Source organism: Scleropages formosus, chromosome 13 (genome assembly GCF_900964775.1).
Source record: "Scleropages formosus chromosome 13, fSclFor1.1, whole genome shotgun sequence".
Lineage (NCBI taxonomy): Eukaryota > Metazoa > Chordata > Actinopteri > Osteoglossiformes > Osteoglossidae > Scleropages > Scleropages formosus.
Window position 1 is genome coordinate 11251191 of NC_041818.1, and position 16659 is coordinate 11267849.

General features: G+C 45.0%; 1 protein-coding gene across 3 annotated transcripts; it reads left to right on the forward strand.

Moving 5' to 3' along the window:
* Window positions 1-51: 51 nt before the first annotated feature.
* On the forward strand, window positions 52-16425 carry LOC108925478 (F-box/WD repeat-containing protein 11). 3 transcript variants are annotated; one of them, XM_018737452.2, is made up of 14 exons: window positions 52-159; window positions 3616-3714; window positions 5926-5988; window positions 9468-9687; window positions 9953-10139; window positions 10355-10445; window positions 10613-10750; window positions 10856-10974; window positions 11605-11854; window positions 13558-13676; window positions 13758-13868; window positions 14379-14457; window positions 15319-15483; window positions 15620-16425. In XM_018737452.2, the coding sequence occupies exons 1-13, from the start codon at window positions 121-123 to the stop codon at window positions 15478-15480; spliced, it is 1677 nt and encodes a 558-aa protein (XP_018592968.1). In that variant the 5' UTR covers window positions 52-120; the 3' UTR covers window positions 15481-15483; window positions 15620-16425. The 3 variants fall into 3 exon arrangements, with proteins under 3 accessions (XP_018592968.1, XP_018592969.1, XP_018592970.1); XM_018737453.2 differs by lacking the exon at window positions 3616-3714 and having other exon boundaries at window positions 53-159; XM_018737454.2 differs by lacking the exons at window positions 52-159; window positions 3616-3714 and adding an exon at window positions 4061-4518.
* The last annotated feature ends 234 nt before the right edge of the window (window positions 16426-16659 follow it).

Here is a 16659-nt window from a genome sequence, read left to right on the forward strand (position 1 = left end):
ATGCCGAGCGAGAGAGGGCGGAGCTCTGCGGTTGTGCGCATTGACGTCACATAGTTGCGGGCCGCCGACGCAGGGCTGGGTTTCCATTTTCATTGCGAGAGAGTGTCGAGGAACAACAACATGGAGCCGGAGATGGAGGACAAAACGTTGGAGCTCATGGTAAGTTTGCAGCGGAGTCTACATTTGTTGCCGGTCCGGGGTCAGCCGAGCTAGGTTTCAAGACGGAACTTCAGGTATGAAACGGGAGGAAGCGTTCGAGAGCGGAATAAGGGAGCGTACTGAACTGACACGGAGGTGGGGAAAAGGAGGGGGGAACCGGAGAGAAATGCCGATTGAGGGAGGGCCTGAGACTGTGGAATCGCCTTTTCGGCTGAGGGTTCCCTTCTCTCGGTTAGCAGGATGTCTCTCTGGCCGGTCTCGGAAGAATACCACCATTACGACTAAAGTGAAACGAGAAGAGAACCTAAAATCGGAGGTGATCACTGATGGTCCGCGAGCGACTCGGGTCGGTTGCGAGCTCAGCTTCTCGGGCGGTGTATCGTTGCGGCGGCGCTGCGCCATCGGGCCCGGTGGTCGAACAGCTACTGTGCTGTGGCCTCGAGCTCTTACACACTTTCCTCTGTCCGGACTGAGAGTAGTTTTAACTCGCATTCCCTCCCGGTTCGTCGTGCCCGTGTGTGTGAGCCGTTCCGCTGAGATATTTTATTTATAATTCTTGGGGTGAGGCGTCAGTTTTTCAATCTGCGTAGAAGAAGAAGGAAGTCGCGCTCTAGCGGCGCCGAGTTGAATTCGTCAGACGCGTAATACTTGTGAGTTCAACTTAAATCTGTTCTAAAATTCGGTTTCCAACCTACCGTACTGCGCTGCCAGGTTGATAGACACACCCGTGTGATTTTATTTTTCGGACGCGTGTGTTTTGTTTGGCCAAAGCCGCGACGCCGGCGGTAGCCGCGTCTGGCGAAGCGGCTTCGGGTGATCGTGCCGATCGGATCGGTGGCTTAACCCGAGTCCGCAGAGCTGTGTGCGCGACACAGACACAGCGAACGGGAGCCAAACTCACAGCAACTCTGCCCCCTGGTCCTTCCCTCTATTTTTCACCGATCAAACGTGAAGGTGGGCTCCAGGCAGGTGCGATCTAGAACCCACTTGTCTGTGGAACATGATCGTCAGATGCCCGTTTGGCTGTGGACCTGCTATTGATCACGCCGCTGCGCAGCACGTGACCGCTCGCGCTCGTTCGAACACAGCCCGTTTCTCCGTCGCATCAGCCCGGCCTCGCAGGCACTCCAGTACATGGGCTGTTCCCTTAAGGTTCTCGGTTCGATTCCCGCTGTGGTTCCCATGACTAAGGTGTTTGCCTTGCCTTGGTACAGCCAAGAATATACTCCTGTATAAATGGGTAAATGATTGTAGTTCTCAACGATTCTTTGAATAATACATACATCAGCTCAGTAAAGGTTAATAATTCGTACGGTACATTTGTCATTTGGGCCAGTCAGTCTAGCAGTCTAACACTGTCTACACTGTGGTCATTTGACACGCAGGGCCTTTTAGGGTTACTGAATGCCTTCTGCTTAGGCATATTTTAGGAAGGTGCTTTAAATTATATATGGAGCTTTATGAATGCCTTGTCTTATGTCCCTTCAAATTGATAGAGGGTTGCTGTTGGCTCTTTTTCTCTGACAGCAGTTGATATTAAATTAAATCTGTTTGTCTGTCATTCCCTTTCGACAGCTCGTTTCCTCCTGCGGTGAATAATACTTCCTCGGTGACCTTACGAGTCGGCGAATTGGAGGTTTCCGTGTGCCTTAACGGGGAAAAAAAAATAGTGCTCGATTCAGCTGTATCATGCAGACGTCGGTATTGTGTTGCTGCTCAGTCAGCATGAAGTTAAGCCTTTTGGGTGAAAGCGTCGTGTGATACTGCTTCTGTTCGATAATTTCGGTATTTTTGTTTCGTGTTATCTTTTCTGTATCCTCCTGAGAAGGAGTCTGCCCCTTGGTTGCCTAAATGATGGACTCGTTCACTTGTCACCTCCTGTCTTTGCGATGTTCAAATATTTGGTCGAGTCACTGTCTTCCTCTCGCTGATATTAATAATGTTAATTATTTTACTGCTTCTAAGATCCTCAGGTCTCTACTACAGTTGTTAGGGCAGCAAGATTCCTGTGGTATTGTTTTATAGTTTAAATTTTGATTTTAAGAAAATAAAATTTCAGCTTAATTTATTATAAAGAAACACTTGCTGCCCATCTGACCTTCATTTGGTGGTAGGAACCGTGTGTGTGTAATAGTACCATGGCTTATTTGGCTTGCGGTAAACTTTAGGAAGGTGTGTGATATTTTGTGTTGTTGGGAGCATTGAGGTGGCTGTGGATAGCGCTGGCCTGGTCTCGCTTTCTTTAAGGCCGTAGTTAGTGCTTCATTGAGGAAACTGCGACTGTTTGCCAAAGGGTAACAAGGTCTGAGTAAATTCGTAGTTGTAGTTTCGTCAGTATACGGGTGGGTAGATGCGGACAGTGAGGAGAGGCTTCTAGGAAGACCTGTGTTAGTCAGACCCACGTGGCACTGTCCTGTGTGCCACAGATACCCACACCCTCGTCGAAGTGAGTTGCACGTCACCTTCACCGCAGCCCTAAAGACTGTTTCTGCCATGCCTGTTTGTGCCAGTGTCTTATAGCAGGAGGACTGCTGTGTCATCTCCTTTAGCTTGAAGGCCTGCGGGAGCCAGTTCTAAAGTCACCTCTAAGGGGGCACCCAGAACAGTAGATGTCATCGCTTTCATCAAATACTTCTGCTCTTTTCTTGCATTCTATCGTGTTTCCGATTCCGTTTTGTAGCAAGTTTTAGTTTGGTCTCTGCTATGGACCTGAAGATATGTACTTCAGCATGTCCCCAAAGAATGCAAGAGCACTGTCACTTTATGCCTTGTGACACTCTTTCTTCTGCCCCTTGGCTTGTGTGAGCTTCAGTCAAAGCAGCATAGTTTCTGCACTAGAGTAACATCACAGGCTGTCTTTACAGCCACCCTAGAAAAATATACACGTTGCGTTCAGTTGTGTGCTTGTCAATCTGTGCATCTATTTTACTTTTGACATTTATGCCCCTTTTCTCTCTCTCTCACACACACACACACACACACACAAGACCCATACCAACCGTATGCCCTGTTCTTAACCACTCGATCTACAGTCTTTATTTTGGTTGATTGCATCCCTGTAACAAAATTTGTTTAGCTTTATGCTGCACAGTTCTGAATCCAGCCTCCACTGTCCTTGGCATCATTGTTTTGCTGTTCCTACTAATGCTGTCACTGCTGCCACCTCCACTGACACCACCCCTGCTCTCTCTGCACCCACACCCACTGTCCCCATGGCTCCTGATTAAGTGTTAGTCAGAAACTACCCATAGAGCTGATAGAGCATGTTTGTGTGTCTGTGTGGGGATCCCACATGACAACAACTGACAACATCGTGGGGCGGAGCTGGAATAGATCCCCTCCATCTTCTTGTCCCCCTCTGTCCAGCGGCGCTCTGATAGCCGTGTGTGGGCGTCAGCGTGTGTGCGTGCGGCTCTAATAGCTGTCTCTCCCCCCACCCCCTCTCTTTGTCTGCAGTGCTCTGTGCCTCGCTCTCTCTGGCTGGGCTGCTCCTCGGTGGCAGAGAGCTTGTGTGCACTGAGGTGTCTACAGAGCATGCCCAGGGGCCACAATCAGGTGCTGCTCTTACTTCCTCCTCTGTGCTGATGCACCCCAAGCCTGCTGACCCCCCCCCCCCTACATGCCCACCATGCCCAGAGCTCTAGGTTATGGTAGACTGTACTGGCCAAGCTATTGCAGTCTTCACAGCCAGTATTGAGAGCATGACCTGTGTATATGTGTCTGCAAGTGCACACATGTGCCATGGTGCCAGGCTCCTGCGATTAGCATCCTTCAGACTTTACTCCTTGTATTGCTGATATGGAGAGCAGCAGGACTTTGTAGGGATGTACCCCTGTGCCTCTTTGTAATAGTCTGTCCAGACTGTATTACGGTGTAAAACATGATGAACTTGTGCAGTTGTGACCCATTCTCAGCTTGTGTAGCTCTGAGACTTTCTGTAGCTCTGATTATGTAGCTTTGTGGACAGGCTGCTCATGTTTTTCTTTAAAAGGTAATTGGTGATATTGTACATACAAAGAACCAGTGTTTTGTCTAAGGAGTGAATTCTGAAGGAAATCAGGAGTTGGAATGGCACAGGCAAAGCAATAGTCCTTTGGGACCCCTGTTCATCAGAACCTCTGAGCAAACCTGAGGTCTGCACCAAATCTGCCTTGTAAGGGGAAACACTTGAGAACAAATTTGCTCCCAAATTCCTCATCCTGTGCAAGTGCGGCTAGAACCCTCACACTGTGAGGCACTTATCAGGGAGTTTGTGCTGATGAAGGCCTTTGAGCCAAGCCCTCGTGGTATTTCTCGCACCACTTGGAGCCCTCAGGTTTTCGCCACCCACAAGCCACAATGCCGGACGGACCAGCAGAGGTAAAATCAGCTCCCAGTTTCTCCTCTCCTGCTGTCTGCTACCCGGTGTCTTCATCAGTACAACCCCTTGGGTCTTGCTGGCCAAGCTCTGCAGCGATGCTCGCTGCACCCAGATGCCTGCCTGGGTTTCACTGCCTGCGCCTCCTGCATGTGCACGAGCTGCTTGACCACTAGTTTGTCTGCCTGCCCGCCTGTCTGCCTGTTTAAACCTGACTACCCCCATCCTGTTATTAACATCAGATCAACTGCAGACGAGCAGACACAACAAGTCTCCATTGACAGTATGAGGGCAGTAACCATGGTTACCACTGTCCTTCCAATTCAGCACACCATCTCCACCATCACTGTCACTGACTCACGTGTGGGCGAGCTTAGAGAAGGTGTCTGTCGGTGGTGGTGAGCATGCATGGTTTAGATAGCCCTCTAAGGGTTCTTTCTGTATGTGTTTGTGTGAGTGTGGATGTGGAGTTTAGACCTGGGCAGTGGCACAGTCCAGAGAAATGCAGTGCGCGCAGTACATCCTCTGCCCGATACAAGGGGATGCTGCCTTTACAGCTAAGGTGTGAGTTTACGTAGTCAGAGCGTTGTGCTGGGTGCCCCCATGCTCAACGAGTGTGACTGAGTTCGTTAGAAATCCAAGGAACTGGCCGATCAACAAAGAGTTGAACTTCAGAAGTCTAGTTGCTGTTCATCTCAAATAACTGGACCACAGAAATCAGATACAACTATCGCTAAAGATCAGTTAAACTTTTCTTTAACTGCTATTCAAATGCTGATCTGATACCGCTGTATTGCAGTTAGCTTTTTAATTGCACGTTGTCCATGCGAATGGATGCTTGGTCATGTCACTTTGGGTCATTTGAAGTGTTGCTTTTTTATTTTTTTATTTTTAAAGGTCAGTTGATTTACAGCAGGGTTTTGTACATCCAAGACAATGAACTGCCTTTTACATGTATGACAGAGTTCAACATTTTCCCTGAGTACTCCTGCATGTTTCAGCATTGCTGTCTGCAGACACTTGGTTCCTCCTACAGCCAGAGCTTTGTGTGTAAGCCAGCCGCGGTCTTCGCAATATTTAATGATATCTGCGGTGCTCTAAAATATAAGCAACTGCTGATGGATAAAGGCCAGACCGGTTCATATTCATTAGGAAGCAATGCGGGGAGCAAAGTTGAGGGGCTTGGCTGACCCTAGGCTGGCTGTAAAATGGTCTCCAGATGATCTTTGTGCGTACGTGAGTCCGTGCCAGTCGCGTGAGCTCTCCCATGCTCCACCCTGTCCTAGAACCTGCCCCCTCGCATCCTGCTGCCGTCGCCGCCTTCTGTGTGTTTGGAATATTGGTGTCCTAGCAATATGCCCCTGCCACTCATTGCCTTGTATCCCTCTGTCTCTTTCTCTCCGTTTCAGAACACTTCGGTCATGGAATCTCAGAATGATGACATCTCCCCAAAGAAAACCTCTGTATTCAAGGTGAGCAAGCTATTTGAGGTGATCTTAGGCCACCAGGAAGTGTGAAGGTGGGGTCCAACAGCATGTATGATAGACCGTGGTGCCCTGCACACCTTTGAATAAAGGAACTTTTTCTGCCTTTTGTTGAACTTTCAAAATTTGATTACTCACTTTAACGGTTATATGCTGACCCATTGGCACAAGAACTGAAATTCAAGGTTACAGTACAAAAGAGAAGGCTTACAGGGTGTTTAATTTATTTTTTTTACATTTGCCAGTGGTTGTCATCTCTGCTCAAAGGTTTCATGGTCTTTTTTTTGCATGCATTGTTATACGATTTACCTTCTGGAGGTATGGGCTGTTCCTTCTGGTAGTCCTTTTCTGGGATAGTGTGCAATGAGGTTAGTGGTTGGTGCACAGCTCCCATCTCCCCCCCCCCCCCCCCCCCCCTCTTTGATGCTTTGAAATGAAGTGAAATTGAGTCCCAGTCAGCTGCTGCTCTTCTTGTAAATAAGGAAGTAAGCAGCCTGTTGCACTTCATTAACAAAGTAAGGAGTTTTACATAGCCAAAGCTGTTTCCTTTTTCAAATGTTTTGACACACCCAAAAAAACTTGGTCATAGCAACATAGAATCAGTATACAGATGGCCCCAGACTTATGAACATTCTACTAAACTTTGTGTTGACGCAAAGGTGTTTCTTTGGAGAAGTATTCAGGCTGACATACCAAGTGAAATGGTATGCAAAAGCAATACACAATGTGATTGTGAATAGTCACCACAGCGTGAAGTTTTTCAGAAGATTGGAGAAGAGGTAAAAGTATGGAGGATGAAAAGTGCACATAAAATGCAAATCAGAGTAATCCACTAATAATTAAAACAATGAAGAAAAAACCAAATTGCAAAATCAATATACCAAGTAATGCATGGGAAAAAAATCGATACAGAAAATGTGTGTCAAGAAAAGTTGAATTAAAACATAAATGTATGTGCAGATTAAAACTTGTTTTTTTTGTATTATCACTTTGCTTTTCCTATTAGTACATTGCTTTGTGTTTCTTTTCCTTTTTCAAAGCCCTTTGCATTGCTTAGAGAAGACTGAGTGCCACGAACCTCATTGGTCATTAATTCAACACTTGGACCCATCCCAGACAAGCGAATTTAAAATTTTTATCATTAATAAACCAAGCATTGCTTGAGAATGAGGATTCCTTGACAATACATCCAGACTGTGCTGACCACTTATACTTTAATGTCATAGTAACGAAATCAAATGCGTGCCCTGGTTAGCATGGTGGTCCACCAGGTAGTGCCTCTGTTGGGTGTTTGGATGTATGTTTGAAATTGTGTGCTGTTTACAACATTAAGCTACTTAATATTATCTACCCATTTATACAGCTGGTTAATTTTACTGGAGCAATTTGGGATAAGTATCTTGCTTGGGATTCGAACCTGTGACCTTTGCATTTGAAGAAGGCAGCTGTAACCACTACACTACCTGCTGCCCCTACAAAATGAGTTATGAACAGACTTCTGTTCCAAGTTGTTTCTAAGTTGTGAAGTTCTTTTCTGATGAAATCAGTATTTTGTCCTGGGTTTAGTGGTGCTACAGCTAGTCCAATGTAAAATGAAATGAAGATTCCTCCCTGTGACCTTTACAGTATTTTTTTAATACAGTATCTTTTATTTTAATGCAGATGTTACTTTCACATTCTACTTAAGGTGATGGTTCCAGAGTACCACTTGTGATGCAGTTGCGTAAACTTGACAGTGTGTTTATGAAGGGTAGTGCATCTACAGGGACAAGTGAAACTAGAAACAACAAATGCATTTGACCACCCTTTGCAGAATTTTGATTGTTATTATGTCTCTGTTCACCTATGCTTTCTGCAGATTGCTTAAAATGTAGCAACATTCAGACATTGCATATCACAGGTAAAATTTATGAAATGTTTGGACAGTTTAGTATTCCATTGTGGTATCAGATGGTAACAGAAGATAAAACTTCAAGGATGGATTCAAGAACAAGTAAAATTTACTTTTCATCAGTGGAGGCAAATGCTGCAAACAATGTACTGTTGTTACAAAAGATGTCAACGTGCTTATCAGCATTTTTCCTTTTAGTAAATCTGTCCATGTACTCTGTTAGTGCTAGTACACTGTACACTTAATGTGCAGTGTTCTCGCTGTGATTGAGTTGTTTACCTTGCACAATGATAGCAAGTCCATGAAGACATGAGCAGGTGATGGTGATATGAAGACTGTGCTCACGGGGGGCCTCTGGAGAAGCCCTCTGCAGGACTTACCCACTCTGTCTTGCTTTTTCTTAAATAAAATGGAAAGATCAGTCATTTCGACTAACGGCAAAACTTTAACCAGTACAGTTAGTGAGTAAAGAAGGCCAGGCTGCAGCATATGTGTAAATGACATGTCGGTGACAAATACTTTAAGCAATTTTCTGCTACCAGCCCTTCGACATTGTTCATGGTGTGACACCATGCATGGTGCTTTTAAGTGCAGTATTTTCTCATGTCGTTCTTAATGTTGACATGGCATTTCCTCTTAATTATCACCATTTTCCTGATTGTTTCATGTTCCCTTTAAAATATATTCCTGTGGCACCATGGATTTTATACCATCAAAGTTCCGGGTCTCTGGTTATACAGATGGTTCTTGACTTCTGATTTTTCATCTTTGCAATAAGCATTCAGTAGAAACCGTACTTTGAATTTTGCCCCCCCGGCAAGTGATATACTTTCTTGATGCTCGGCAGCGATCTGCATCTCCCAGTCTGCCTCACGATTGCTATGCAGATACCCCTCTCTATCTACATTGCGTTTTGTACACCCATAATGTCACAGAAATGCCTATTTGTGTCTCCTCCTACTGGTGGGAAGAAGAAGGCAATTACTCTTGAGGAGAAACTCAAGATAATTGCCTAGCATGAAGGCGGCAAGCCCGTAATAACCTAGCATATGTGCGATGGCCATGACGTTTGGTAGGTTAGGTGTATTTTTGACTTGCGATGGGTTTTGCAGAACGTAATCCCATCGTAAGTTGGGGACCACCTGTACTTCAGTCCAGTTGGTGATCAAGATTTATGGCATTTTATTGTGTTTGTGCTGTCTGAACTGGTTTGGTTACTTTGTGGTAGTTTGTAGAGCTAGTACAGCTAATGGCTGCTGTTTTAAATGTTTCATTTTCTGGTTCAATTTTGCTTTAGCAGCTCCTAATTAGCAATGTGTTATATCAATAGTAACCACACTGAATGTTTGGTTAGTAATACATACCAAAGCCATTAGTGTCTGGTTTATACAGGTAGATGGTATAAATTCTAATTAGAACTGACATCATTCCCCAATATGTAATTACTGGCAAAGCTGTGCTGTGGTGAGAAAAGCATGAGAATGACAGGGTTGGGGTGTGGTTGTGCTGGAGTAGGTGCAAGAAGTACAGATGGTGTGTATGTACCCGTGCACCCACACCCTTTTCATCCATCCAGATCTGTAATGGCCCTGTCACGGGGTCCAGGAAGCGGCCGTCAGAGGGAAACTATGAGAAGGAGAAGGACGTGTGCATCCAGTTGTTTGACCAGTGGTCAGAGGCTGACCAGGTTGAGTTTGTGGAGCACCTCATCTCCCGTATGTGCCACTACCAGCACGGCCACATCAACTCATACCTCAAACCCATGTTGCAGAGGGACTTCATCACTGCGCTGCCAGGTAACACACAAATGTACACATACAGTAAACTAATTTCTAAGCTTGTTGAGATCAACAGTTCAGTCCCCCCCCACCCAGTGAAAGTTATAACAAAATAGACATGCAGTATTTTGTGCACAGAGTTTCACACAGTTCACTGTTGGGCTCAGGAGTACTTTATGGGCAATTGCATAAATATACACTCAAATGTACAATGTTATTGCTTGGTCTGATGTGCACAGACTCACACGCATGGCATTTTCTTTCCCTTTTCCACCTGTTTCAGCCCAGGGTCTGGACCACATAGCAGAGAACATACTGTCGTTCCTGGATGCACGATCACTGTGTGCAGCTGAGTTGGTGTGTAAGGAGTGGCAGCGTGTCATCTCTGAGGGCATGCTCTGGAAGAAGCTCATTGAGCGCATGGTCCGCACAGACCCCCTGTGGAAGGGCCTGTCTGAGAGGCACCAGTGGTGAGGACAGGAAGCACTAGGAAGTCTCTGAGGAGCTTTATCAGTGGCTGAGATTAGAAGCAATGGGGGACAGGAAAAGACTAAATATGTCTGGGCTTAACTGAGACTGTCTGCACTGCAGGGGGACTCATACTGAGTGGGAACTCTTTGGGAAGCTAGAAGAATGGTAATTTACCGTGCAGTTGTTTACTGATGCATTTGTGCTCACCTTTCAGGGAGAAATACCTGTTTAAGAACCGTACAACAGAAATTCCTCCAAATTCCTACTATCACTCCCTATATCCTAAAATCATCCAAGACATTGAGGTATGTCTGAGTGGTGCTCACTTTAGGGTGGTGGATGTCTGCACTGTTGTGTTCCCACAAGAATTTTGTTCTGTGTTGTCTCTTCCATTAGTGACCAGTCCATCTCTTCTGACCATGCACCTCAGTATAAATTCCTCATGTCCTTGTCTCTATCACTTGTGCACCAGACGATTGAGGCGAACTGGCGGTGTGGGAGGCACAACCTGCAGAGAATCCAGTGTCGCTCGGAGAACAGCAAGGGTGTGTACTGCCTGCAGTATGATGACGACAAGATCATCAGTGGCCTCAGGGATAACTCCATCAAGGTGTGTGTCTGTTCAGTATGAAGTGAGTGCAACTTTTTTGTGCATTTGCCTGTGTGTCTGCATATCAGATGGTGAGATTTAGAAATCCCTCTTTTCCTTCCTCAGATCTGGGATAAGCAGACTTTGGAGTGCCTGAAGGTTTTGACAGGCCACACGGGCTCCGTGCTCTGTCTGCAGTATGATGAGCGTGTAATCGTCACGGGGTCCTCCGACTCCACCGTGCGGTGAGAACCTGCAGGGAGAAAGCGTGCTTGCCAAATTCCGGGGCAGCTTCCCCCTGTGCTAGCGCTCGGTGTACTCCTTCCTGTGTGTCACTTAAAGCCAGAATTAGTGTTCATGCTGCTGTTGTAAACCTGGTCCCCCTTATGAGAAGTGGAATAAGTGGTTAATAAGTTTGTCCTGTTCTTGGGCCCTGCTGGTGTGAAATAGGTTATTTGCACATTTCAGTTCAAGAAATGGTCTTGTGTGTTACACTATGGGAAGAGCAATAGCAGTGGGTTTTCTCACCAGAAGTGTAGATTGCAAAAGTTACTTAACTCATGTGGTGCAAAACTTCCTCTGCTGATACTTTTCTTGTAAATTCATTAGTTTTTTGCTTGTTTCTTAGAACTTTTTGTCTAAAACAGGGCTTGGGCATTGTTGCTGGAGTCAATCTATAATAGTCCAGCTAACCTAGCAAAATACTGTGCCTTGCAGCTATATGTAGAGCAAGCTCTCTTTCAGTCTTTAACGTTTTTGTTATCCGATTTATTAGTAGTTTCACAGTTATAAAAACAAGCTGTCAACTGTATGAGGAGTACAGTGGTGTCTTCTCGTTTCTGTTTTGAACCGAGTTTCTTGTGTCCCCCACTCAGAGTGTGGGACGTCTGTTCAGGGGAAGTGCTTAACACCTTGATTCATCACAATGAGGCTGTCCTGCACCTGCGCTTCTGCAACGGCCTGATGGTGACATGTTCCAAGGACCGCTCCATTGCCGTGTGGGACATGGCCTCGCCCACTGACATCAGCCTACGCCGTGTTCTGGTCGGCCACCGTGCTGCAGTGAACGTGGTCGACTTTGATGACAAATACATTGTCTCTGCCTCGGGGGACCGCACTATCAAGGTATTTCCACGGTGCCTGTGGAAATGTTTTTTTTATTTTTTTATTTATTTATTTTTTTTTTTTAATCCTAGGAACTGGACTGTATGGTACAGGGTTTTAATCTTATGGGAAATGATAGTTTTCCTTTGAGGAAATCACTAAACCAATTTGCTTCAGCAACACATTAAGACAATTTAATTGAAACATGAATTAAAAAGTTAAGTCTCGATGGCATAGCAATGTTCTTGGCCTGGCTGAATACGGTTCTTTAATCACAGTAAAACTGACTTGGTATAACAACACGTGGCATTTTAGCTTCTTATACAAACGTATTTTAGCAGTTGAAATATTTATTTTCATTAATCATTGACACTGCTAATATTGTTGTACCAGTGGAAAGACATTTGCAAAAAATTGACATAAGTTGGCAGTAGTGTTGTGTTGGTTGGGTAAAGTATTAGGTAAAATATTCAGCTGTATAAATAGGAAAGGGTAATATTATAATATTGTAAGCTATGCATGGCTGTGGTTACATAGCTTCCACAGCTTTTGCCAAGCAAATAAATAAAAAAGGAATTACATATTTGTTTAGCGGACAGCTGTATTCATTCCGTCCTTGTACACTTTACCATTCACTCAACTGTTTTTCTGACACAGTTCAGGTCAAGTACTCTATTTTAAGGGGGCAGCTGCTAAAATCACAATTTAGTTCTAGAAGCCAGGTGATTTGTGGGAGACACCAGACAGCCAGAGCTTCCAGTTCTTCCCAGTGGAACAGCTGGCACTGCTAATGCAGCTTGTGGTTATAGTTATGAAACTCCTTGTCCAGTTCCACTGATGGGCCAGCAGGTGGCAGTGCTGAGCACCAGCTCTTAGAGCAATGACAGCAATCGCTGTTGAGGTCTGAAATGGTGAAGTAGGGTAAGTCTGGGGCTGTGTTGGGTAACACACCATAGGAAACCTGTGAAACGTTGGTTATGTGGAAGGATTGTGGTATATTGCTGTGGTGCAGCAGTATTGCATGAAATGGCATATGATTTGAACAACTGCTTAACAGTTGTCAACTAAATTAAAAGCCACACTTTAGGTTTGGTGAAAGAATCTGGCTTGTAATTGCTCTTCTGCTTTGAAAAGGGATAATGTTGATTGGGCTCAGCTACAACTGCCTCATTCCCGAGAATAATTTACTTTCTAGCTGTGAGGAGGAGATTGAAGAACATATGCAACCAGAGGTTCCCACCACTCTCAACTCGCTTATTGCACTATGAGAATGTCCATGCAGATGAAATAAGCAGAGAAGAATTTCAGGAAACAATAGTGTCTGCTTGGTTTATTTTCATTGTGATGTGATGTATGCATCCAACATGCTCAGTTTTGGTCAAACGGGAGTTTTGAGTTCCATTAAGAGTTAAGATGACACCTCAGCAGAATCCCAAGGACTGGTTGGTGGTACAGAGGATTTGATCAGTTTTTGCTGGTCCTGTCAGTTTGGAAAGTAGGATCTTGCTCGTTTCCCTTCTCCTGCTTGCCTCTTGCAGATTAACAAGACAACTCCTCTTTCTGTCACCACTTTCTCCCCACCCTGACCTTCCCAGCAGCTTCCCTTGGTAAAGGCACTGGAGCTGCACATCGTGGCAGATCAGACCGAGCTAAACTAGCGTGCTGGCAGGCACTGAAGGCGCATGTCTCAGGCAGTCTCTATGTGCGTTTGTTTGTGTGTCTAGGTTTGGAGCACCAGCACGTGTGAGTTTGTCCGCACACTGAATGGACACAAGCGGGGCATCGCCTGCCTACAATACAGGGACAGGCTGGTTGTCAGCGGCTCCTCCGATAACACTATCCGGTTAGTGCTTAAACAGACACAATGTGTGTGTATCATGGGGCACAGGCTGTGAAACTTAGTGTGGTATGTTACCTCTGGCAGGCTGTGGGACATCGAGTGTGGGGCATGCCTGCGTGTCTTGGAGGGACACGAAGAACTCGTGCGCTGCATTCGCTTTGACAACAAGAGGATTGTCAGTGGAGCCTACGATGGGTGAGAAAATCACAACATTCCACTGACACCTGGCACTTTCTCTGCCCACACACAGCATTTGTAGTATTTTTAGTGAACTGCCATGCAAGTTGCAGTGTTTCTGAGTTAACAAGACTTATAGTTGCACAATGAAAGCTTTACAACCAGAACAACATAGGTTCTAATCTCAGCAGTTTTGCAATTGTTGTACCCTTACGAAAAAATACTTAACTTTAATTGCTTGAGTAAAACACCCAGCTGTGTAAACAAATGCAAGGTAAAAACTGTAAACGCCGTGCTACCCAGGACAGGGGCGGCAGCTAAGCAAATACATGATGTAATCATCACTGCTCTCTGACTATTAATGACTTAATGCTATGCTTTGGCTGTTAATGACTTCCCCCATCCCCCAGGTGTTAATCACTGTCTCTAGTGTCTGTCATTCATATTGGTTTTTCTCTGTGATATTTTGGTATGTGCGTACTGTCATTTGCTGTTTTAACTTAGCTCCACCTGTCTGTGTTGCTACAGGAAGATCAAAGTTTGGGACTTGCAAGCTGCTCTGGATCCCCGTGCCCCAGCCAGCACGCTCTGCCTACGTACACTTGTGGTAAGTGTGCCTGTGTATGTCTACACTTTGCAGCTGTCTTTTTGTTTTGTCTTTGTCAACCTGTATTAGCAGAACTATTGGCCTTCATTTAACTCTGTTTATGGTAAATTCAATATAATAACCATTTAAGGAACTTAAACTGATTTCTCCCTTTAAATGTCTCATAACAGAATTTTGTATTTATACAGTGACTTTGTGTATTCAAACTAGAACTAGAAAGGAAGTATATGCTGTTAAATACTTAATGTATTAGTTTTCTACCCTTTATGCTATATCAAACGGAAAGTATTCTTTTAATGCTCTTTTTGTTGGTCACAGAGCTAAGAACAGTAACCAGACTCTTCGTTTAATTTTCTACAAAGTTTAATTATCTTAAACTACACAAGTCTGTCCCTGATTATGTGGGTCGTTCAGCATGTAGTAATGTTAAGATTAGCCTTTTGGCTACATTGAAGTTTTTCAGGGGTTAAGTGCTTTCTGTAGATGGGTTTTTTGAGTTTAAAGAGCAGAAAGCATGCAGAAGTTCAGACTGAGGAGGCACATCAGGGCTCATCAGCGACACAGTCGTGATTTTACTTCTTGAGCAACTGAACAGGAAGATAACCTGAAGGTTTAGGTCACAGTGACATAAATGGGATTTGAGCACCGTCTGTAGGTAGAATAGTGTTGTCCCTGTGACCTTAATGCACTCTTGCTTTGGCAGTTGTCTTTGTGTGGCTGAAGCTGGCTGCTGGTTCATGCTATTAGTCTAGTATAAGGGTTCCAGTGATCTAGATGTGAGATAATCATAGCCTGGACCCACATCTGTGTAAACGGGGCTTTTTACCACATGGCAATGGTGCTGTCAATGGTGTTTTCCAGGAGCACTCTGGCCGTGTTTTCCGGCTGCAGTTTGACGAGTTCCAGATCATCAGCAGTTCTCATGACGACACTATTCTCATCTGGGATTTCCTGAACGTATCGCCCAATGGACAGACAGAGGGGCGGTCACCTTCTCGCACCTATACCTACATCTCCAGATAGCAGGTATGTGTGCCTATAACTACATCTCAACAGCCACAGCTCCTCACGCAGATTGCAAATACATTTACCTACTACTTCTTGTGTCATGTATACACAAGCTGAAACCCTGTTTGTGCACCGACTCCTTTCTTTCCTGTAGGATGAACATGAGAGCAGGCGCAGTGTGTCCTGGAAGGTTTGTCTGGTGATTGACTGTGTCTTTTGTGGGAGAGGGGAGGCCTGTAAGTCGACATGGCCTCCTCCTCCTCCTCCTGATCTCCCTCCGTCTGGGTGTCTCCGCCCCCTGCTCTGAGCCCCTTAAATAAGCCTCACAAACACAGCCTGCATCCCCAGCTCCCCCATCCTTAACTTGGTTTTCTCTGACATCCCTTGCTCCCGAGTGGCCTGTACATGCACATTTTCTCTTAAAAACCCACACATATATACACACATGGGCAGGCCCCCAGACTGAGCGAGCGTGTGAGGGAGCCTCTACACCAGCGCTGGGGACGGCGTGAAATGGGGCTGGGGCAGAGTTGCCTGTTTGAGCTCCGGGCCTGAGACGCACTGTGTCTGGACTTACTGTTGTGGCACAAAGGGACACAGACCCCGGGAGACCCCGCATGTGCCCAGCGTCTCGCGCTGCCTCTGCCTCCCTGCAACTTTCCAACTTTTTTTATTTTTATTTTTTTTTTATTTTTTTTTTTTTTTTTTTTTTTTTTTTTTTAAATTCCGAGTTGTCTTTTTCTTTGTAAAGTTGTACTAAGAATTGTAGTTCTTTTTCATGCTCTCTTCCTCCTTAATCTTTCATTCTTGCTGTCTGCCTGCTTAGGTTCTCAACTACCTGTATCTTGGAGCTGAATTTAGCTGTAAACAGAAATGTCTTGTCAAAAATTGTGTTGTATATTGAAATGATTTTTTTAAAAGAAAAAACGGACATTATTAAGGAATAAAGTACTTGACTGTGAGAGTGCAGTTGTTTCTGTGTATGTATTTTGTAGTCTTATGTGGGTGAATGTTTTAAACCCGAAAAGTAGTTCCACTGGAGATCCGAATGGGGAAACTACCTTTCTGGAAGTAAATGAAGTATGTAAAGTTTGATGTTGTGGTGATGTGGTTAAAATTGTTCACTCAGCTGTGGAAGGGAGAACTAATTCGAAGTCTGCAGTGGGATCAATGTTTGTGTGAGTATTTTTAGAT

Excerpts from the sequence above, each read along its gene's own strand:
- LOC108925478 (XM_018737452.2), top strand. The coding sequence starts at position 121 with ATGGAGCCGGAGATGGAGGACAAAACGTTGGAGCTCATG. Across the intron at positions 10,751-10,855 it reads TCAGGGATAACTCCATCAAG|ATCTGGGATAAGCAGACTTT; the intron begins GTGTGTGTCTGT and ends TTCCTTCCTCAG. Across the intron at positions 10,975-11,604 it reads TCCTCCGACTCCACCGTGCG|AGTGTGGGACGTCTGTTCAG; the intron begins GTGAGAACCTGC and ends TCCCCCACTCAG.